The 24,719-nt window shown below is 39.1% G+C and overlaps 1 protein-coding gene across 1 annotated transcript in view; it reads left to right on the forward strand.

Moving 5' to 3' along the window:
- SMYD2 (SET and MYND domain containing 2) overlaps positions 1–12,330 on the forward strand; it is a 35,724-nt gene extending 23,394 nt beyond the window's left edge. Inside the window, exons 7-12 of the mRNA XM_063303474.1 lie at positions 1,673–1,775; positions 5,201–5,311; positions 6,021–6,141; positions 7,305–7,479; positions 9,557–9,665; positions 11,895–12,330. Of these exons, the coding sequence (XP_063159544.1) occupies positions 1,673–1,775; positions 5,201–5,311; positions 6,021–6,141; positions 7,305–7,479; positions 9,557–9,665; positions 11,895–11,975 (700 nt within the window). The 3' untranslated portion in view covers positions 11,976–12,330. The remainder of the gene's footprint in view (positions 1–1,672; positions 1,776–5,200; positions 5,312–6,020; positions 6,142–7,304; positions 7,480–9,556; positions 9,666–11,894) is intronic.
- The last annotated feature ends 12,389 nt before the right edge of the window (positions 12,331–24,719 follow it).

Raw genomic sequence — 24,719 nt, forward strand, 5'->3', positions numbered from 1 at the left:
AGCATTTCTGCTGCTGGATTAGGGATTATTGCTGAACAGAATAAATTGGATTAGATTGGGTTGGGTAAAGTAAGGTAATTTACTGATCTAACTTATTACTGTCTACTTCTACTGGCAAAGGCTCCTTGGAGACCTTCACCTGGGAGATGTGAAGACAGGCAGATTGAATCTCTATATCAGGCTGGAAAATGAGCATGTTTGAAATGCTGGAGAAAATGTTAGCCTTCCTTAATTCTCCAGATATTTTGGATCCAGATGGTTTAGGTGACACTCATCAGCCCAAGGCAGAATGGCCAAAGGTCAGGAATGAGAACTCAGAGAGACTCAGTTTGCAAAAAACTGATACAAAGAATAAAGGGTTGAATGGTCTAATATGGTATATGACAACTTGTTATGGTAGTGGTTACTTACACAGAGAGAAAGCTGTGATGTAAAGACATAACATCTAATTTCTTTGGGCCTCTGAGAACCAACTCTTTAAACTTGCTAATAGATGCAAGAGAAGCATCAAACACTTCAAAGGCAAAACACATGTTTTGCATGCATAGGGATTCACTGAGGTCTCTGGCCTCTCTAGTTAAATTCCTCACCATTACTAAGAAGGCTTTTATATATTAGATTTGTGAGACCCACTGTAAATTAAGGTAGGTGATTCTGCCCTATAATATGACTGTTGAGAGACAGTTTTTTAATATTTATATGGTTGGGAGGTAATGGAGTTGACACATATGAACAGGAAAAGTAACTACACATAGGAAAGTGCATATGAATCTCGTTGAAAATGAAGTTGGTGAAATGTCAAGAAGAAACAGAGAAATAAGAGTTCCAGCTGGCCAACTGACCCATGGAGAAAATGCAATGTGACTTCCCTTTTATTTGTGTAGCTTATAGGGTATAGTGTTAAAGTCCATCAGAAATAGGCTAGATACTCTTGGACTACCTGTTGGTGCTTGGGACATATCTCAATTTTTAGCAGTTTGGAAGAAGGAATAGCAGGACATAGCAGACCATGTAAGGAGACTACAAATTAATGACTTGGCAAAAGGAACCTTGAAGGTGATCGTGTGCACCAAGGCTGGTATTGGTCTGTATGTTTTGAACCACTAAAATGGAAGACATCATCATTACCCTTTGGGAGTTGGAATATGGAGCATGTGGTTCAGTTCTGACTTAGACATTTAGCTACAGAATATGTTGCCATAAAATAATCACTTGTGTAATATATTAACGCCTGGATACTGTAGATGTGGTCAGTTGGGATGGGTAATATACTTGGGTAATATACTATATAACGCTTGTGTAATATATTAACACTTGGATACAGTCAGTTGGGATGGGTAGATACACCAAATGTAGAAAAGCATACAAATTCAGATTGCTTCCCAACCAAAACCAGGCACTGAAATTACTTTATTACAGTGGCTTCAGTGAGAAAGTTAAACACATGCTGAACTCCGCTTCATTAAAATAACTGATTTTTAAGGCATTTAACTACATTGTGTACTACATGTTCTGAAACAACCACTTGTGGCAACAAATTCTATAAACTGAGCAAATTGTTATCTCCGTTTCACACTGTGCTAACCTTTTCCAGTGTTAGAAATATATCTTACACCTTTGCATAAATCAGAGTATTGCTTGCTTCCTAACAATAATCTTCTGTTTTTCTCAGTGTGGCACTTATGAACCACAGTTGTTGCCCCAATGTGATTGTTACCTACAAAGGGACAGTGGCTGAAGTCAGAGCAGTTCAAGAGATTGAAGCAGGAGACGAGGTAACTGAATATACAATTCTTATGTGCTCATATGGGATGCATAAGGAATACTTCACACAGTGAAGGGCAAATGTTTTGTGCATGCAGGATTGCTGAAGTATGTATTGTCAAATTTATGGTGCCCCCCTCCCTCTACCTGTACCCCACTAACCTGGTTTCCAGCTGGAAGATAGTGACTCTAAATTTTGAGAAGCAAGAGTTTGTCTTTGGGGATTTGATCAACTGTGATTCTTTTCAGTGTGCTGCCCAAGATGGCAACCCCAGTTCTTTCTCCTCCTCCTCCTCAGTTCTTTCCCTGAATCTTAAATAAAAAATCAAAGCCAGTTTGGTCTAGCGGTTAAGGCAATGGGCTAGAAACCAGGAGGTTATGAGTTCTAGTCCCACCTTAGGCATGAAGCCGGCTGGGTGACCTTGGGCCAGTCACTCTCTCTCTCAGCCCAACTCACCTCACAGGGTTGGTGTTGTGGGGAAAAGAGGAGGAGGAAAGAGTATTAGGTATGTTTGCTGCCTTGAGTTATTTATAAAAATAATAAAGGCGGGATAGGAAATAAATAAATTGATAGATAGATAGATAGATAGATAGATAGATAGATAGATAGATAGATAGATAAATGTACTTTTTGTCTCCAATCTTCAATATGATTGGATGGCAACTGCTTAGAGTGGGACATTTTGGCTAAATGCAATTTAACCAAAAAGAGAAAGAAGACATTGTGGAGTTTCATTAGCAAAGAATGTGTGACTAAGGAGACTAAGTTGCACTCTAGCACCCTAATATGCTTGCAGAATTTTATTGCTGCAAAAACACTGCTGTATGTTAGTTCAGGCACCTATATGTAGAGACTGAGAAAAGTAACAGGATAAATAGACAAATAAGCACTTTCTCATGGTGAAGAACAAGGGTTTTAGGCATGTTAAGTTCTCACTTCCCCACATATTCATCCTCATCTGAGTTTGCCATGGCAATGGTGGTAGAACCTCTTTACTGCATTCCTGATCGCTATGGGGTTATTCAGGAAAACCATGATCTCTTTGGTTGCCTGACTTCATCATTTATATCTGTTTTGGACACAAAGTGCCATAGAGCAAACGCTTTAACAAACTGGGAAAACAGGTCAAATGGAGAGAATGTTAATTGAATTTCTGGAAAAAAGATTCTTGAGTAGAGTAGAACTGTCACTCATTAATCTTTGGTGGTATGGCCTATGCCTCCACCTTCTGGTTCAATTGGTTATTGCATGAGAAATCTGTCAAAAAATTCCCACTGTGTGCAGGGAAGGGAGCACGCATGTTTAAATTGGCTTTCATGTTTTGTGCCTGGAGAAAAACAATTGAGATGCACTAGCTATAGAATAAAAACAAGCAACTGTTAACTAACATCAAGTTGCCATAGGCATGTTGTGAGAAAATGAAGGACACAATGAAGAGCAGGCAGAGTGAACAATTTGCATCTCCTGTGGAGCAGTTAGATAGTTGGTTTTCCTTCTTGGTTTTATAACATTTTATTTTAGGTGAGAGATTCAAAATGGGAATAAGATCATTTTAATTTTGTTTTCCTTATGTGTGAATATATTTTTGATTATGAATTTTTAGAAAAAAAATAGGTACTTTATAACTGATTATGATGATGATGGAAATAACTATAAGCATCAGACCTTGACATCCTATTTTATATTTGGAAGGAACTGAAAAAAAAGGGGGTTGGTATTGAGGGCTAAATCAGGATGTACGGCCATGGTATCCTTTTGGGTCGGCTCAGGGAGTTGGGGGTGGGCAGCATAGTTTTACGCTGGTTCACCTCCTTCCTCCAGGGCCTGTCCCAATTGGTGGTGATAGGAGATGAGAGATCCGACCCTCGACCCCTCTTGTGTGAGGTGCTGCAGGGTTCAGTTCTCTCCCCTATCCTATTTAACATCTACATGAAACCGCTGGGTGAGATCATCCATCACCACGGGATGAGGTATCATCAAGATGCTGATGATACTCAATTATATATCTCTATCCCAGGAGAGTTAAGTGATGCAGTACCTGCCCTTCCTCAGTGCCTGGGGGCTGTGGGGGTCTGGATGGGGAACAACAGCTTCATCTGAACCCTGGTAAGACGGAGTGGCTGTGGGTTGAGGGCTCCTCGGTTTCCAGGAAGTTATCATATTTAGTTCTGGATGGGGTTGCACTGCCCCATTCAGACATGGTGCGTAATCTGGGGGTCCTTCTGGATTCATGACTCCTGCTGGAAGAGCAGGTGGCAGTCATGGCCAGAAGGGCCTTTGTGCAACTTTGTGTTGTGCACCAGTTATGCCCTTTCCTGGATCGAGATGCCCTCCAAACAGTCACTCATGCGCTCCCATATAGACTATTGCAATGCACTGTACATGGGGCTACCCTTGAAGAGTATCCGGAAGCTTCAGCTGGTCCAGAATGCAGCCACGAGGGCAATTAATGGTGCCTGAGGCACATGTGACATCACTGCTGCACAAGCTGCACTGGGTGTCAGTTTGCTTCCGGGTCCAATTCAAGGTGTTGGTTATGACCTTTAAAGCCCTACATGGCGTGGGGCCAGGTTACCTGAGGGACTGTCTCATCCTCATAACATCGACCTTTCCCACCTGATCATGCAGAGAGGGCATGCTATGGACCCCATCGGTAGGGAATTCCACCTGGTGGGGTCCAGGAGGTGGGCCTTCTCTGCAGTGGCCCCCGCCCTCTGGAACATTCTGCCCCTGGAGGTGAGGCAGGCCCCTTTGCTACCAGCCTTCCAGAAGACTTTGAAGACCTGGTTCTGCCACCTTGCCTGGGGTGGGAAAGGCAATAGTTCTTCCTGGGGGTGGCTGGCACCATAGAGTCCTCCCTAATGAATGAGATCTTCACTGCTTGGATTTTATATCTGTTTTATTCTCTATTTATATTGGTCATTTTTATTGTAATTTATATCTTTTATGGTTTTAATTGCTGATTTTATTGTAAACTGCCCAGAGTCCCCATTTTTGGAGGAGATAGAAATTGATTGATTAATAAATAAATAAATGCCATAGAATCAATGGGCAAGTTCTCGTGCATGAAACCTATTTCTTCCGCTTGTGCAGATAGATTAAAAAGCCAAGCTTTGATAACTTAGTGTGGCATCTATACCTGGGGTTATGTTTATTAAGCAAAACAAACCAGGATTCACAATCCAGTAACAAACTCTGGTTAGGCATTGTGATTTTCTTGGGTCTACTAAGTCTTCTTTTTGTTTATTTACTTATTTGCATGAAGGGAGGAGCAAATGAATTGCATACATTGGAATGCAGCTCACTATGCCGTGTAGTTTTCAAAAATAATTGCCATTTGAGGTTCATATGCATGGATCAGTATATATGTATGTAGAAGATGGGCTGTATTAAGATCTGTGTGCTGTTAGAAAATTATCATTTTTCCTTCCCCAGATTTTTACCAGTTACATTGACTTATTATATCCAACAGAAGATAGGAATGATCGATTAAGAGATTCCTATTTCTTTACCTGTGATTGTAGGGAATGCTTTACTAAAGAAAAGGTAAGCCGGTTTAACCATTTAATCACATGTTTTATTACTTAGATTGGTAAACTGACTGGGATCACACCACTATACTTCCTATATATAGCATTTTTATAGTGTCTGCAGTACTTGAGACCCCCAAAACAGACTTAGGGTATTTGAGGTCAGCTAGAGCTAAGGAGAGATTGGAACCCAGGTTCAGTTTTCATTTCACATTTCCTGCCTGCCTCCCTTCCTATTGTAGCTTAGCTACAGCATTTATTTCTATTACCGTGCAATGCCCTTTTCCAAAAGCATTCCATTGTTCAGGACAGGTGGGTGAAATGGCCAGAAGGTAGAGTCATAGAGCCCCCCCCAAACTGTGTAGGGATTTATGGATTAAAACCGAAAGCTACTCTCTAACTTCCTCAGCAACCATCTCCTTATAGATGAAATTGTAGCCTTCCAACCAAGACAGAACCTCATTTTGAAATTTAATGTTAAAGTTGTACTTAATTTTAACTCACTTCTTTGTCAGTTTTCTCTAATTTTGGGCCCTCCAGATCTCCTCATGACTAGTTAGCCCACGGTTGCTGAATTTGATAGAAATTAGCCAACATATCCAGAAGGAGCCAAGTTTTAAGATGCCTTAAGCATTATGATCAGTTTTTAGTTACCGCCAGTTTGTCTGTGGATCTGTTTTTTGTCTTTGGAATAGCCTTTGTAACTTTCTTTACTCTTCCCTCAGGACAAAGATAAATTGGAAATCTGTAAACTGAATGAGCCTCTGTCAGCGGAGGCTGTGCGAGATATGATCAGATATGCCAGAAATGTGATTGAGGAATTCAGGAGGGCCAAACATTACAAATATATCCTTTGGTGTTATATTTCTTGTGTCCATTTCTGCAAAGCTGAATTTTCAATTCAGTTTAGCAGTCCCATTTGTTGAGGCATGTCCAAAAATGAATTTCCACAAACATGGGTTACAGTTCTCAAATCTTTTTTTTTTCTTTTTCATTATTGAAGAAAAGAAATCTTTAATTTTTAAATTTTTAAAAAGAATATTTGACATAGTCATCATATGGTCCAAGCTCAGGGATTTACCACTCCATTGCATTAGAGAATCTTTTTCTAACTCATGAAATGAGGAAGTACTTCAATCAATAGTACCTTTGTCTTCTCAACATTAACTTTCAGGTACTTTGTCTACATCTAGTCTGTTATGATACATCACTGGTTTTGAACTAGGAACTCTTAAGAATTTCATTTGAACTGCATTGTTAAGCCATCCTAATTCCTGGACTAATGTACAGATTAGAAATCAGTTGTCCTTCTTTGAATGTTATAATATAGTTCTCAGCATAAAAAGGTATATGAATTTTTATTTATACATGCATGCATGCCTGCTGGTATCATAAACTGAACATTTAAGATAATATATGAAGTGTATTGTAAATATAAATACTGTAGATATAGTGAAAATAAATATCAAAATGTTCATACAGTTAAAAAAGATTTACAGATTGGTTTGGAAAGAGGATGGAACAGTCACATGAACAAACTCACATAAAACTGAGATGGATTGGAAATAGGTTGACATTTCCATCCATCTTTACTGAAGACATCCTCTGTCTCCCTAGGATGGAAATGAGAGAGAGAAAATATTTGGTATCATCAAAATCCTACTGTCAATCTACAATCAGCCTCACATTGTTTTGTGTAGATTTTAAACAACACGAAAAGATGATCTGAAATTGTGCAGCACCTCAAAGACCAAAATGTCGTGAGAATTAAGCCATCATCAGCACAATTCCTCTCAACCCTCAGGGAAGATTCTCCCTAACAGCCTGCATATTTACAATTAGTATCTCTTTAAATTCTAGTCCCTAAGAACAAAGAGCAAGACAGGGTAGAAATGCATCCTTGTGGTTTCAGCTGAGGAGGTAATGATGGGATATAATGCTCAGTAGCATAACCTGGGAAATGTAGCTTGATAGTTCTCATTCGTTATGTGCCTTGACTCTTGGCTTACCCCCAGGTGAACTGCTGGAGGTTTGTGAGCTCAGTCTGGACAAGATGGGTTCTGTATTTGCAGAGAGTAATGTTTACATGTTGCATATGATGTATCAGGCCATGGGAGTTTGTCTGTACATGCAAGACTGGGAGGGTGCTTTGCGCTACGGGCAGAAGATTATTAAGCCATACAGGTACCTCACTTTTCCTCTCGTGATTTATATAATATAATAAGTTGAAATATCTATAAAGGAATATACCTAACTAAACACACCTTTGGCTTCCATTTCAATGAACAAAGAAACAAATATCATCTGTAAATATATTGGTGTGCGTGCCAATATCAAATTATCTAAGACAACATAAGCCTGTTTATGGTGATGATCAGCTGTCTTGAGGTAACAACTTTTAATTACTTTACACATTTAGGAAGTTATACTGACATTTGGTTAAAGATGTATAACAGAAAGAAGAAACCTCTCTGGAAGATTAGATGAAAAGCTCTAGAGAAACATCGAGTAATGCAACTGGAAAGAGAAGCTCTGGATCTTGACTATCTAAACAAATCCAGTATGACTGAAATTTTATAAAGAACTTTATCCCCAGGGCCCATCAAGTGGTAGGCTCTCTGAGATCGATAATAAGCTTTTCTTGGATCTCTGGCCTCTTCTATCATTAGATATCTCAAGTTTTGTTGTTGTTCCTGTTCTCCTCTTCCTAGATATCATGAGCCAATCTGCCCAGTGTCTATGACTGTTTGGGGTTCTGACCTCTTGCTTTCAATGCCTTAGGAGTCATAGTATCAAGAACATTAATGGATCTATTTTGATGTCACGGAATATGAAGCAGATTTGACCCAGAAAACAGAATGCTAGGATAGATAGATGTTTTGACCTTAAGCACCATACAAGTTACTGATCTGGGAGATTTTCCTACACAATGCTGTTACATCCTTCATGAGGAGGACAATAACTCAGTCATACGGATGCTTTGCATGCAAAAGGTCATAGCTTCATTTGCCAGCATTTCCAGTTAGGGCTGGAAAAATTGCTGTGTGAACTGGATTGTTGCTGTAGTATCAGGACAGATCTGTAGGGACCAATGGTCTAGCTTCATATAAGGCGGCTTCCTACGCTCCCCACGTTTTCCTCCCCAATATGCCTGCTCATCCCTCTCTGCCTCCAGCAATGCTACTGCAAATGGTTGGTTTTCTATTTTGCCATATTATATTATTATATAATGGCGATTAGGAACCAACAAAGTTGAGCAGAGTTTTAGAAGAAGAGGGAGGCAGGTTCTTGCAGCCGGCTTCTGGCAGCTCTGCAGGAAGCACTTCAGCAGGCTCCTCTAGCTAAAGAGGCATTTGGTTTGGAAAGAGATTTGATCGGCCTGAGATTTTAAAGAGCCACTGAGGTGTGGGCACTTCTGTATGACACAGATAGGCAATCCGATTGCCTCCAGGTGCTTTGGAATATAGCTATCATAGTCTGCAGCCATCATGAACAAAAGGAAAGGATTGTGGGAGTCCTGGTCCAAAATCTAGAGGACCAGCTCATCTTCCATGTGGGAAGAACCAGTCTTTCTTTGAAATGGCAGACTTATAGTGCTTCTTTATACTTTGAGGTATTTTAGTGTTAAGGCTATAAACAAGATTGCTCTAAAAAGGCTACATTTCGTAGCCCGTTGGCAGAGAAGCACCACCACTAGCATTGTAAGCCTCAGGATTGTGTATATTGGTGCATGAGCCAGGAATCAGTAGGTTCCTCGATAAATTATCTTAGAGCATAATTTTCCCTCTAGCTGGGAGTACAGCTCTTTCCCTTTGCATCTGATGCCAGTATGAAGTCATAGATCAGCTGGCGGGGAGTGGCGATAGGGAAAGCACAACAGCACACTCTTCCCCTGAGGCTGAAATCAGATTTATCACCCCTGATCCTTGCCTAGTTTTTATGGGCTCAGAGCCTAATTTCCTAAGCTGGTTTAGGCTGGCTAAAAAATCACCATGGTCTGGTGTGCTAATACTTTAGCTCTTGGACTGCCTCCTCCCTGAATGGCTGTCTAAATGCATGTAAAAAATCATGATCTCTTGATTGAGCATCAGTTGACCAAAGTCCCTTCCATGAGAATACTGTGAAACATCCACTGTCTCTAAAGCAAAGGGAAATTCTGCCCTCATGGTCAAGTTAAGCTAAGGCAGAGCTGTTGTAGATACATCTTGGGTAACTAAAGTTCAAGCTCTTTTACAAGCAAATGTGTGTTTATATTTTGCAGTAAGCACTATCCTCCTTATTCCCTCAATGTGGCATCCATGTGGCTAAAACTGGGAAGACTTTACATGGGCTTGGAAAACAGACCAGCTGGTGTAAAGGCTCTCAAGAAGGTATACTTACTTTCTTTGCAGAATAGCAGTGTTAGTTTAAATTGAATCCTCATGTCATACATAGAAATGTTTTACGTAGGAATATCTGTTCTTTCCGAAGTGCTTTTGCACTAGAATGTTCTTTGCTGTGCATTCCTACTTGGAAGTAAGCCTCAATGGGATTTCCTCTCTGCTAAATATATATAGGATCGTACATGAAACTTCTGCACACTACTGAAAGAATTATCCTCCCCTATCAAAATAATTAATTTTAGAACTCAGAATTCTGTTCAAGTGTATTTCTCACAATTGCTCCAAATCTTCAATTAAGGTGGTGGAAAGAGAGAGTTGAGTTTAATTCATGCGTATGGGTTTTCCAAAAGATCCCTCACTGAAAAGTTGTTCTGAGTTTTTGTGGTTTTGTGTACAGTCAGGAGCTGTTCAGAAACTGAATGTTCTTGGCTGTGGTCAAAGCTGACATATGGCACCAAGCAGATTGCATTTCAGTAGCTAGTTTGAATGTTAGTGCATATGGTAGTCAAAATATTTTTTTCTCTGTGGCTTCACAAAAACCTGGGTGTTGGGAGGAAGGGTGTGCGAGCAATAGATGTGGAGACACAGATTGTGCTTCCTTTTTCTCATTTTGGGGGACAAAGCATTCTGTGGGGGACAATTGCTGGGGATGCCTTCTGAGTACTAGTGGATCAGCATCCAGACAGCGATGATAAATGCTCTCTAGAAACTAGAGCAAAGATGAAAAGAAAGCTGGATTTCTAAGGTGGTTCAGTATTCTAGGCTTAATGGAAGCAACTACCACAGAAAGAAGCTGACATAAATTATACATCAGTCTTAATTTTCCATTTGGTCTTAATTCAAGAGGACAATTTAGCTAAAACAAATCGATGATTCATGTAGGATAAAGGCTTTTTACTACTTGATTCTGGGTAGTTCGCACGATTCCATCAAAATTGAGTCATGGCTGATTTTGTTAATTTGCTTAGAACTGATTTCACTTTTGTGAATATTCTTGTATTCTCTGCCATGTTAGTTAATTCTGCGATCATTCCATATAAGATACATCTGTTGAACAGCACCCATATTCATTCAGAACCTTGGGAAAGGTGCTTTATGACAAACTGTCAGTTGTATCCTATCCTTGTTTCATTTTTATTATTAATGATTTCCAATGATGTGGAATTACATCAAAAAGATTTTTAAAATGTTGTACATCATATTGTAGTTGGCTGTGTTCTTCCAGTTGAAAACACCTTTAGAGAAGCATCTATAATACAAATTGCATTATTATTATTATTAAAATTTCCAGCACCTTGAATTGCACCTGGAAGCAGACTGGCAACCAGTGCAGCTTGTGAAGCAGAGGCGTTGACCATACTGAGGTGGGCCTGTCACTGCCTGCGCCATTGCACTCTGGACCAGTTGAAGCTTCTGGGTGGTCTTCGAGGGCAGCCTCATGTAGAGCACAATCTACATATATAATGACAGCAATCTGATCCTATTCAGTTTTGGGGGCTTATTAATTGCACAGAGCAACTTGAAGAGTCAGGGTGAATTAGTAATCCTTTTGAAACTGCTTGCAAAACTGTTAACTTAGATCTTTGCCTACAGAAACCTTTTCACTGATTGATTCATTCTAGAAAAAAGAAATCTTGAGAAAACTGCCCCAATTTATAAGTACAAATACTGCTGTACAACTTGATTTGCTGGTCAGCATTTATAGGAATTAAAAGTGCCATTTTTTTGTCTATAATGTTTGAATACGTTGGTCGTTCCCTCCTAATCGTGGCACAATTGATGACAAGAGTCTCAGCACAGATTAAAGCAGAGATACTTAGACGGTCACTTAAGTTATAGAGGAAGTATCACTCACTCCCATTGCCTACCCAAACTCCATCTTGTAATATAGTTTTCTAATATAAACAGGCCCAAATGTGGCTCAAAACAGCCCTGGGCAAAAGTCCTCTTCTGTTAAGTTTGCAACAGAAAAGTAGACATAATGTCATTTAACTTTTTGCTTGTCTGTGCCTTTCAAAAGAGCTCAGAGATCTCTTAGGATCAAAGGTGCTGTGTATAAAATACGGTTTGATACTTACAATCAAATGGACTGTTTTCAATGGGGTACATTTAAGAGACAAAAACCAGTCAGAGGTTTCTGACTCTTTGGAATCCCTGATGAGCACATTTCATAAACCAAGGCTGTCTGAATCAATTGTATTTTTCCCCCTTTTGCAGGCAATTGCTATCATGGAGATAGCGCATGGGAAAGATCATCCATACGTTATAGAGATCAAAAAGGAATTAGAGGCCCACTGAGTCTTTGAATCTATGTAATCCTTCAACCTTTCTTTAAAAGCCTTGCTATGGAAACTTCAGGAGTGCTTTGAAAATTGACGTGGAATGAAAGCTGTTCTGTAAAATAATTGGAATGACAAACATGTGGTGCATTTGGGCCTTGCCTCTTCCATTCTCTGAGGTTTATGTGAAATATCGTGAGCCTTGCTAAATTAATTCTGAATGCCTTTTCCTCCGTAAGAAAATGCCATGGTTTTACACAGCTAATGCCTTTGATTGATCATGTGCAAAAATGACCAGTTCTTTTCTCAACTAATTTTAATGTATTATGTATCTTATGCAAAACAACTAATTAAATTTGGACAACACTGCTTGACCCTGCTTGCTTGTTTGCCTCATTATTGTGATTTCGGTTTATAAAAAATTATTCTAGGTACCATTTTTGTAACTTTTAAATATAATTACACACCTTGCATCTCAAAAGTTAAAGTTCAGGAATATTATGTATACAATTTGATTGTTGCATATATTATGTCTAATTATCATATTCTGATTATACTTACCCAAGTTTGTGCTAATAATACATTTAGGGATAATGAAAACTTCATATAATTTTCTAAGCATCATAAATGGATGTATAACTTAACCTGCTTGATACCATATGGAAAAATGGAGGGTTGTTGATTATGTTCCTTCATAGGTAGGTGCTTTTTCATCTAGAAATGCATGTACTGTATTTTGTGGTTAAAAAAAAAGCATTAGCTGATACAAATCTACATGTATTTTAAGAAGCATACCTTTGTCAAGTGCCTTCTGCTCATTTGGCCATAAAGATACCAAATAAAATTCAATGCAGCTTGTCCACACAAAAGTTAAATCTTAAGAATGATCCTTTTCTGCCATGAACAGCAGCATTCAGTGCTTTGATGCAGCATGGGAAAGCTGCACATGGACTTTATTCAGCATAATTTTGCCTCTTCCAATTACAGCAATACATTCTCTTGAAACTTCAGAGATAAGGCTGATTGGTTAAACACTAAAAGTACATTCAGAGTAACTCTATGGCATATGTTTAATCGGGAACAAACTTGAGTGAATTGTAATTTCCAAACAGATGGGCTATTTCTTCATACTTGATGCTTTCTTATAGCACCACTTTAAACAAATGCTGATTATTGGGTTATGTTATGTTTCAACAACAGATGAAAAGCTTTTCTCAAATCTCATTGCAGCAAGTGGATGGACAGCATTAAAACTAAAACTGCCAAGACAATTAACAATACTAGTCCCAAATGGAACTCTCTTTGTTGAGTTGCTTGTAGTCACACACTGGCTTATTTGAGTGACAGAAATTATCAAGAGACCTTAAATTACCATGACTGAGCTTGAAAAAGTTAATCAGGGTCAGACCCAGCTTGTTCTTACTCAGGAGATGACCAAGAAGTCCCAGAACTGGAAACTACACTGGGAAGTCCAAAAATGGTTCTAGAACATTTTGGATTATCTTGAAGAAGATAATCATTATTCCTTTTGTATTGTTGCCGAAAATCTGCATGGTTGTAACAAGAAGTCAAGCCTGACTCAAGGGTGTTTCTATCATTTTAATAATGAATTAGCACCACAGAGGACATATTAGATAGTGTCTACATAACGTTCAAAAGTGCCTAAATAGTGGAGCATTTTCCCTTTTTAAAATTTTTAATCATAAGTTGTGAGACCAGAAGCTAGGACACCAGAGGGTATCTAGTGCCCATGGTATGTTTATATTTGTGATGAATTTAGGTGTGAAGGTCCTCCTATCTTGATTTGAAACAAGATAATTATTGCCACTTATATTCTTTTCTTTCTCTTGAAAGTGATGCATCTCACCGCTCCACCAGCCCACCATTTTCAGCAGTGTCTGTGGGTATGCGTAGTTATTCTATGGTGTCATTTCCATAATGCCTTCTCCCACTCCTTATTTGGAAATTGCTAACTACTCCCTTGCCATTTTAAAACTCTGCTTAGAAGGATTAGAAACAGCATACTGATTCATCTTTGAATAAGGTATATGAATCAAGATGCCTTTTCATTTTGTAATGTTGTGTATGCTTGTGTGTATGTTAAAAATAAAGTCTTATATCTTTGGACTTGATTGACTGCTATTCTTTGGAAGTAGTTATTTCCTACTTTGCTGAAACTCAGTGAATTTTCTGATCTCTCTGGATGCTAGTTCTCTGGAGAAGGTATGGGGACATCTGGCAAATAAGTCTCTCTAACCTTCCCTCTCTCCATACATACATACATGCATGCTGCCCTTTAAAATGGTTTTCCCTGGTTGACCTACATCATGGAAGGTTATAGCACATACCAGGATCTGGGAAAAGGTTGGCAGTACTTCCCAAGCAGTTGCAGACAAGTCATTGACACTGTTTTGCAGAGGGTTTATCTGCAGGTCATTTAAAATAAAGACAAGTTTAACAGGTGGAGATTTATAACCTTGGAGGATCATACTAAAAAGCAGGGCATTCAGCTACTTAACAAACTTAACTAGACAGATTTAACTGTCTTTTCTCATACAGCACACATCCTTGTGATTACACAGAGCAGTCTAACTGTAAGCTAATCCAAGTCTGATTCATGAGCCTGATTTTACAGTAGATATCTTTTAAGTTGTTTCAGAAGAACTGAAGAACTGTGTGTGTGTGTTCGTGTGTATACACATACATACACACACAAAACTAGTAGTTATAAATCTTCACATAACATTACACAAGCATGACAACATAATAAAAAACTAATTTAGTGTCACTAAAATACCAAAATCAATTAAGACATACGCAATAGCATACTGTCCAAAATCATCAGTAGAACAATTCAATTTAACTTTTAAAATTTACATATTATCTGCTTAAAGATCAGATTTACAGTATTGCTCAGACTGTGTTCAGCTTCTCCCACCACACTTGCAGCTGAAATAAATGTTTTAAAACCCTTCTCAAATATGTTAAACAGCATCCCCCCAGAGATTCAGATGGCTCCAACCCTGTTAGTTTTTCCACAAAGCATTGTGGCTGTTTTCCCATTGTGGGTCAGGGAGCAAATTAGCTCTGCTACTATTGATGGTAAGTGGGATTAACAGTTTATCCTTAGGCAGCATGGGGTTACGTTTGGTGAGTTTGTTTTAATCTTGTAAACTGCCCAGAGTCACTTATATGAGGTCCTTGGAGCTCCCTGAGCTTGGCTATTTGCTTGCAGACATTTCATTACCCCTCACACTCACTCGCAGTGATGATGTTACCTGCTGTATTTGGGTAATGAAATGTCTGTAAGCAAACAGCCAAGCTCAGAGAGCACCAGGGATTCCACACTTCAACCCTGAGCTACAGATATTCTCTTCTATTGGAATCACTTGTGTGAGATGGTCGGCTATATAAATCATAGATGATAGATAGATAGATAGATAGATAGATAGATAGATAGATAGATAGATAGATAGATAGATAGATGATAGATCGTAGAGGATTTTTCTTAGTGAGCCACCAGTTGTACGAATTGTGCCACAGAAAAGCTACAAAGTAGTCACACCCAATATTTTCAAATCAATACACTGATTGTTAGAAAGTTCAGAAAAAGTTTTATTGCATAATAGGAAGGCTAAGCATAATCTTTTACAAAATAAAGCTTCAATCAACATTTTCTTACATTGCAAATATTTACAAAAAGGCGTGTAAGGTGTAAAAAACATATTGCAATTATATGCAGAAGAAAATTTTATAAAAACCAAACGAAAGAGGAAAAAGTGCAAAATACTGTCAAAAGTCAATTGCTTCTATACAAAAGAAACCAACAAGCACAAGCTTATGTACTGATACAAGTATAAAATGGCATGCATAGATTTTTTTAAGGCTTTCAGTGGTACAAAACTGGGAGATGGGCTATGGCAGCCATAGTGAATTAATGAAATTACTGAACTTAATGGTTTAAAAAATGTATATATAAGAAATAATTTTTTTTTCAACAATGGCTCTGGACTTAAGTTCACAATTCAGTTCTCAATTGATGCATAAAAATACTGCAGTAAACCAGAATAAGAACAATCCAGTGATGCAAAATGTATTTAGTGTGTTAATTTCTGTAACACAAACCAGATATGATTATATTTGGTATAATTTAGGAACATCTGCATACATAGCCTGTTTGTGAAATATCCACTTAAGATACTCCTTTTTATATATAAAGAGAAAGTTCCCATTGGGAGTGATCTCAGCAGGCTATTAATTATTGTTGCTTTGCATCTTCTAGTGTAACTAATGCCTTTTAGGACTGAATAGCAGCGCACACACACACAATTCAGAAAAACAATGGCAGTGATGAATTAATTTCTAGATCCTATGCTGGCAAAGAAGAGATTCTGAATCTACTGCTGGAATGGAAGTTTACATGTAGTTTTTACTTTTCCCAAAAACAAATATTCCAGAATGGCATTCAAGGCAGCTTGCGAGCCTCTGTAATGTGCTTATAAAACAGACAAATCAGGACAAATGAAAGCCATTTGAAACATATGGATAAAGCAGGAGGAGTCTAACACACACAGCACAGAAATGTATTTTTAAAAGGTAATAGTCAACCAACCAACGTAATTACTCAGCGCTACCTTTAGTGCAGCAGGGCACTTTCCAACTGCTGCATGATTGCCCAGCGTTCAGCAGCTCCTCTCACCTTATTACTAAGCAATGGCCAAGGAGACACGCCACCTATCAGACGTAGTGCTTCTAGGACAGAGGTCTGAGCTAACTTTTAGCGGCTGGGAACCCCTCTCAACATTTTTTAGGAGTTTGAGTTTTCTTGTCTTCTTTTGGAAGGGTTTTTTTTTTTTTTTTAAAAGCCTTTCATACAATTTGCACTACTTTCCAAAATGTGAAATTTTGCCACCAATTTTCAACAGTGCTGGTTTTGCAGGGGGGGCAGCATAAACAAAGGGCTATTGGCATCTCTGGAGCTGCAAGTTGTCCATCTTTGTCCTGTGATGTCAAGCCTAAAGCTGAAACTCAGTGTGGTTCTTTCTGTGGTTTATTAACTGTACAGTGTAAAATTTCAATTTACTTGGGTTTTTCACTAAATAAAAATGACTTCAAACATACTAATGACTATGGGGTCTGTTGGTATATTGTTTTCTGCAAGAAATTTTAGCTGCAGAGAAGTTACTATGGTAACAAATCACTTTGGCAGGGTGAGAAGGTCAGACTTAATTGTCCTCAGGTTGGGGTGTGAAAAGGATGACCATGTAAGCTAAAGCTGCTGATTGCCTGGAGGAATTTGCCTGGACTTGCAGCAAGAAGTTTCAGTTTCATTTTTGCAGCCTCCCTTCCAGCAGCAGTTCTTTCTGTTCAGCAGCTTGTTCTGCTCAGAGCATCTGTGTGTGTGTATAAGCTTGTAAATACGTTTATGTAAAAAAACTTTTTGAGCCTATCCAGCTCTGGATATGGAACCTGTTTATGTTTTATGCTTTTTATAAATACACTTATTTTTATAGAAATGCCCGGTATGTGTTTTTTCTGATCTCTCGGGCCAAACGCTTTCCAGCATTCTGAACAGGGTCATCCTTTACAAGCTAGAAACATGGTTGGTAACTCTTTGACAGAACTTCCAATATTAAATTGTCTTGTCAATGAAATCTTTCTCAGCTGAAAACATGTTTTGGATTACAGGAGGTTTTGTCTCATTTTGCTGAAGAAATAGTGTGTGTTGTTATAAAAAAAAAATTGAATTAACTGAATTAGAGACTGACACAATTTTACACACCCTCTACAAGCTTAACAAAGATGACAAAGCTGTAATGATGTGAGCTAAAACATTTCCCTTACTATGGAACATGATTATAACCTAATTACTTAACAGAATTAATGTCAATTTCATTTGTATTTTACACAGCCAACACTAAAAAGCTGAAAGAATTCAGTGCAAGATCATAGCACCTACAAATTTAAAATGATGATTTGAGGACATGGTTTAGAAATTTGTTTCTTTTCACACTTCAGTACTACAATGGAACTTATGAATAGGCATTCTAAAAAGTATCTACACCAACGTAAGAATGGGTCTGGTGTTAAATAATCTGAAAATGTAATTCACAATGGAGTGCAGATGAGGGAGCCCCTTCCACCACTGTCTAAGCAAAATGCACTGTAACTCTAATTTTTAAAAAATTGAAAACATTTCTAGACACATCATTGTGGTAGCCTTTGTTCTGCTCCAAGATGTAGGCTTTACCCCACAAATTTCTGAAGCATTCTGGGCAGTGTAAATATAGTAGTGATTTAAAAGTAGCTTGACTATCATTTGATGCCAAGCACACAGCCATAATGAACTGCACTTATATGGAGGAATCCCAGTCTTGAAAATTGAGAAGAGTGAGCCTCTTCTATCCTGGAGTTGTAAAATCTTGACACCTCAGTAGAAAATGCTCACTCTCAGGAAGTTCTCCACAATATGACAGTTGGTAGAGGCTTTTCAGAAATAAGGGTTTTAAGCCTGAGTAGGCAATGCAGCCTTCAGCAAACGATCATTAGCTTGTCGTGGTGCTGGAGCTTGAGCACCTCAATGATGCCATGAGCTAAACCGTGAAGGGCCACCCAAGACGGGAAGTCATGACAGAGAGGTCAGACTAAATGCGATCCCTGGGGGAGGTAATGGCAACCCACCCCAGTATTCTTGCCGTGAAAACTAAATGGATCAGTACAACCAGAGATATGTCAGTATACCATCGGAAGATGAGACCCCCAGGTCGGAAGATGGTCAAAATGCTACTGGAGAGGAACAGAGGATGAGTTCAACTAGCCCCAGACGTGATGATGCAGCTAGCTCAAAGCCAAAAGGACGGCTAGCAGCCGATGGTGCTGGTGGTGAACGGCGAATCCGATGTTCTAAGGATCAACACGCCATTGGAACCTGGAATGTACGATCTATGAGCGAGGGCAAATTGGATGTGGTTATTGGTGAGATGTCAAGATTAAAGATAGACATTTTGGGCGTCAGTGAACTGAAATGGACTGGAATGGGCCACTTCACATCAAATAACCACCAGATCTACTACTGTGGACAAGAGGACCACAGAAGAAATGGAGTAGCCTTCATAATTAATAGTAAAGTGGCTAAAGCAGTGCTTGGATACAATCTCAAAAACGATAAAATGATCTCAATTTGAATTCAGGGCAAGCCATCTAACATCACAGTGATCCAAATATACGCCCCAACCACAGATGCTGAAGAAGCTGAAGTAGAGCAGTTCTATGAGGATCTGCAGCACCTACTGGACAACACGCCTAAAAGAGATGTTGTTTTCATCACGGGAGACTGGAATGCTAAGGTGGGCAGTCAAACGACACCTGGAATTACAGGTAAGCATGGCCTGGGAGAACAAAACGAAGCAGGACATAGGCTGATAGAATTTTGCCAAGACAACTCACTCTGCATAACAAACACTCTCTTCCAACAACCTAAGAGATGGCTTTATACATGGACTTCCCCAGATGGACAACACCGAAATCAGATTGACTACATCCTTTGCAGCCAAAGGTGGCGGACATCTATACAGTCGGTAAAAACAAGACCTGGAGCTGACTGTAGTTCAGATCACGAACTTCTTCTTGCACAATTTAGGATCAGACTAAAGAGATTAGGGAAGACCCACAGATCAGCTAGATATGAGCTCACTAATATTCCTAAGGAATATGCAGTGGAGGTGAAGAATCGATTTAAGGGACTGGACTTAGTAGATAGGGTCCCGGAAGAACTCTGGACAGAAGTTCGCAACGTTGTTCAGGAGGCGGCAACAAAATACATCCCAAAGAAAGAGAAAACCAAGAAGGCAAAATGGCTGTCTGCTGAGACACTAGAAGTAGCTGTCATGTTCACTGTTCCAATGTTCCTGGTACATCGTAACGTTTCGCATGTCATTTGCCTGATACGTGTTTGATCTCGGGAGGGAGGAGGATTCCTCTTCAGGGAGTTGTTATCTCTTGGCTGCTGGGTTGGAATGTATTTGGGTTATCTCATGTGTTCAAGGTTGCTTTCCCAGGATATGTGGAAAACGGTGAACAGCACCTGGGAGGGGGGTGGTTGCTATGGCTGGGCGGGGGGAGGGATTACGTTTGGAGCCGAGGGTTTTTAGTTTGTATTTGGCGCGCTTTTCGTCATTCTCAGCTTTCTCTGTATTTGCATACTATTCTTTCAATAAATCAGATATCATTAAGTACCTGCTTGTGAGTCTGAGTATATCAGGATAGGCAATCATTACAGTAGCCCAAGAAAGAAGGAAAGCAAAAAGCAACAGCGATAGGGGGAGATATTCCCAATTAAATGCAAAATTCCAGAGGTTAGCCAGAAGAGATAAGGAATTATTTTTAAACAAGCAATGCGCGGAAGTGGAAGATGACAATAGAATAGGAAGGGCAAGAGACCTCTTCCAGAAAATTAGAAACATTGGAGGTAAATTCCAGGCAAAAATGGGCATGATCAAAAACAAAGATGGCAAGGACCTAACAGAAGAAGAAGAGATCAAGAAAAGGTGGCAAGAATATACAGAAGACCTGTATAGGAAGGATAACAATATCGGGGATAGCTTTGATGGTGTGGTCAGTGAGCTAGAGCCAGACATCCTGAAGAGTGAGGTTGAATGGGCCTTAAGAAGCATTGCTAATAACAAGGCAGCAGGAGATGACGGCATCCCAGTTGAACTGTTCAAAATCTTGCGAGATGATGCTGTCAAGGTAATGCATGCTATATGCCAGCAAATTTGGAAAACACAAGAATGGCCATCAGATTGGAAAAAATCAACTTATATCCCCATACCAAAAGAGGGAAACACTAAAGAATGTTCAAACTATCGAACAGTGGCACTCATTTCACATGCCAGTAAGGTAATGCTCAAGATCCTGCAAAGTAGACTTCAGCAATTCATGGAGCGAGAATTGCCAGATGTACAAGCTGGGTTTAGAAAAGGCAGAGGAACTAGGGACCAAATTGCCAATATCCGCTGGATAATGGAAAAAGCCAGGGAGTTTCAGAAAAACGTCTATTTCTGTTTTATTGACTATTCTAAAGCCTTTGACTGTGTGGACCATAACAAATTGTGGCAAGTTCTTAGTGGTATGGGGATACCAAGTCATCTTGTATGCCTCCTGAAGAATCTGTATAACGACCAAGTAGCAACAGTAAGAACAGACCACGGAACAACGGACTGGTTTAAGATTGGGAAAGGAGTACGGCAGGGCTGTATCCTCTCACCCTACCTATTCAACTTGTACGCAGAACACATCATGAGACATGCTGGGCTTGAGGAATCCAAGGCTGGGGTTAAAATTGCTGGAAGAAACATTAACAATCTCAGATATGCAGATGATACCACTCTGATGGCTGAAAGCGAAGAGGAACTGAGGAGCCTTATGATGAAGGTGAAAGAAGAAAGTGCAAAAAAACCAAGATTATGGCAACCGTCTTGATTGATAACTGGCAAATAGAGGGAGAAAATGTAGAAGCAGTGAAAGACTTCGTATTTCTAGGTGTGAAGATTACTGCAGATGCTGACTGCAGTCAGGAAATCAGAAGGCACTTAATCCTTGGGAGAAAAGCAATGATAAATCTCGATAAAATAGTTAAGAGCAGAGACATCACACTGACAACAAAGGTCCGCATAGTTAAAGCAATGGTGTTCCCCGTAGTAACATATGGCTGCGAGAGCTGGACCATAAGGAAGGCTGAGAGAAGGAAGATCGATGCTTTTGAACTGTGGTGCTGGAGGAAAATTCTGAGAGTGCCTTGGACTGCAAGAAGATCAAACCAGTCCATCCTCCAGGAAATAAAGCCAGACTGCTCACTTGAGGGAATGATATTAAAGGCAAAACTGAAATACTTTGGCCACATAATGAGAAGACAGAACACCCTGGAGAAGATGCTGATGCTAGGGAGAGTGGAAGGCAAAAGGAAGAGGGGCCGACCAAGGGCAAGGTGGATGGATGGTATTCTAGAGGTGACGGACTTGTCCCTGGGGGAGCTGGGGGTGTTGACGACCGACAGGAAGCTCTGGCGTGGGCTGGCCCATGAAGTCACGAAGAGTCGGAAGCGACTAAACGAATAAACGACAACAGGCAATGCCGCAGGCATGGATCATACAATGCTTACTAAAGCTCTAGTAAAGAAATAATATGCACAATGAGAGTAATCTTGGGAAATCACTGAAATCTTGCAAGATTTCATTAATTTAGCATAAAACCTTAGCAATCTTGCATGAGTTCTCATCAAGAACTCAAGAGATCCCACTGAAGTCTCACAAGAACTTGACAATTATTTACCGGTGTCTGTGCCACTGTGCAAGATTATGCAATAGCACACAGCTATGCAAAGATATGCTGCCAGACCTGACTTACAAGTTCTGAGCAATTCATATAAAGAAAACACATTCTAGATACACTTGTCCAGATCATTTATAACTATATGGAAATCAAGTTGGCTTCAATGCCATTATTTCAAAAACTGCATTATATACACTTCATAATCTTTCTCAGTCATCACCCAAGCTACGTTATCTGTAAGAACTCTGCCATGTACAGAACATGTATAGAACATGTAATAGTAATTTAACGTGGATGACTCAAAAAAGTGAATCATTCTGGTTAGACCGGAACTATCCAAGGAGTGGCACTAACAAACCAATTGCCTCCATTGTACACATGCTTCCATGGTCCACAAGATACTTCTGTTATGTGATGCAACCTGTCCACAGTGCAGCTCTGCCAACATAGCTGGGGAGGAAGGTTAAGAAGTGTACATTGTCAGATACTGCCATTCTTGACAACATTAATTTGCTTGGGATAATATAAACCTTGCCTATTTGTCTATAAACCCATAGTTAATTACTATTTATATTAACCCACAAGTTAGACAAGAGGAACATTATAATTTTACTTAGCTTTTTCTGAAATTAACTAGCTTAATTTAAACCAGAATTTTGGTTCAACAGGTACACACCTGCTAATATTAAAGTTAATTTTGATTTATCCCAGAACCAGAGTGAATATTAGATTCAATGTAAACTCTAGGAAAGGAATTGTAGGGGCATTCTTCAACCTGATGCTGACTAATACATTTGAGTTCAGGTGTCTTAATCTAAACCCTGCTTGCAATTGAAGTCCCATTCATCTGTCTATAATATCCAGTTCAGGAACAGGGACTACAGAATTGCCCCCTGAAGCATTATGATACTCTGAGATCAGTGACAGTTGCTTTTTTTTTAAAGCTATCCTTGGATATATTCCTTAAAATAAGTTCTTTCTTGAAAGATTAATCATTAAGATCATGAATACAATCAGTTAAATTTTGTCTTTACTGGGTGAATTAACACTGAATTCTGCAAATATTAACAAAATAAAGCAAGCTTCTGATGCTGTTGTTACTGCTGAGAGTCATTAAATTTTGACCAAGACTTTTTTGAGTTAAGCTTATTAAGGTCAAAACTAATATGAAAATCACACTAAAATAATATGTGCTTTAACAGTCTTAAAAGGTCCCTTTGAACACCATCCCTCTTTTTAGTCATGGTGTGAAAATGATTCCTTATTATATTAGTAACTATGTGGCTTTGTCCTGAGCGTTGTTCTTCAATTGCAGAAAGCTCTCCCTTGCAATTTTGTGCACAAGATAGGTATACACTGACAAAAAACCTTGGCAATGTCTCATCAACACTTCCCTTTTAGCATCCATTATGCCTGCTTATTAAATAAGTTCTTTTTGTTTGCACACTTCCAGAACAGCCAAGACTATACCCATTACAACCTAAATCTCAGAGTAATCAGACCTTGGAGGGGATTATTTTCCCTATCTAACTCCCTACCTGTCAGGCCAAATAGAGCAATGGGACTTGACAGCTCTGCTTTCTAACTTAATTCATCATTAGGAAATTATTCAAAAAACTATAATGAGATAACTAATTTAATACACTTTGCTTCAAGGTTTATTCCTTGGCCAGCTTCCCAGATACAAAGCGTCTCTGTTCAATTATCACGCAGATGCCACTAAAAGACTTTAAATGGTTTCAGCTAATTTAACAAGAGATATGTTGGCACTGGCAAAGATATGCTGGACTGGAAACTACACACTAAAGAAGTAAGAGCCTCTAAAGGAACATCAGCAGAAGACATTCTCCACATATTCTTTCTCTAAACATTTAGGGTGGCTTGAATTCTGTCTTTTTCTTAGCAAGGTTGGTGTGAAGAACAATTGATCAGTGATTTAGATTAACATATGAAAACTGTAAAATAGGTTAAGCCTGTCCATATGTACTTGGAAGTAAATCCTTCTGAGTTCAATGGGACTTGATCCCCAGAACATATAAACAAGACTGCAGGCTTAATCCCTGAGAAGTAGCTACCCAATTAGACTTGCAGATTTTTTTTCTAGAAATATATAATATACTATGTAAAATATAGTATAATATAAATATAGATAAAATGCAGCTGTCAAACACTACTTTAACAGATACTCTGCCTGTCTAACATACAATAAGAATGCCTCTTCTATTCTAAGATATTGCCTGCCATGTCACTTTGGACATTTACCTAAAAGAAAGTGTGCTGTAGAAAGTTTGATTGGTGCTTTGATAACATTCTTTTTATATATATTCAAGTTTAATCCATAATTTAATCACAAAACCAACTATATATATATTTAAAATCCCTACTTTTTCTTACACTTTGGGGTAGTTAGGTATCTTAAATCTGGCTCAGCTCC

This window comes from Candoia aspera, chromosome 1 (assembly GCF_035149785.1).
Source record: "Candoia aspera isolate rCanAsp1 chromosome 1, rCanAsp1.hap2, whole genome shotgun sequence".
Taxonomy (NCBI): Eukaryota; Metazoa; Chordata; class Lepidosauria; order Squamata; family Boidae; genus Candoia; species Candoia aspera.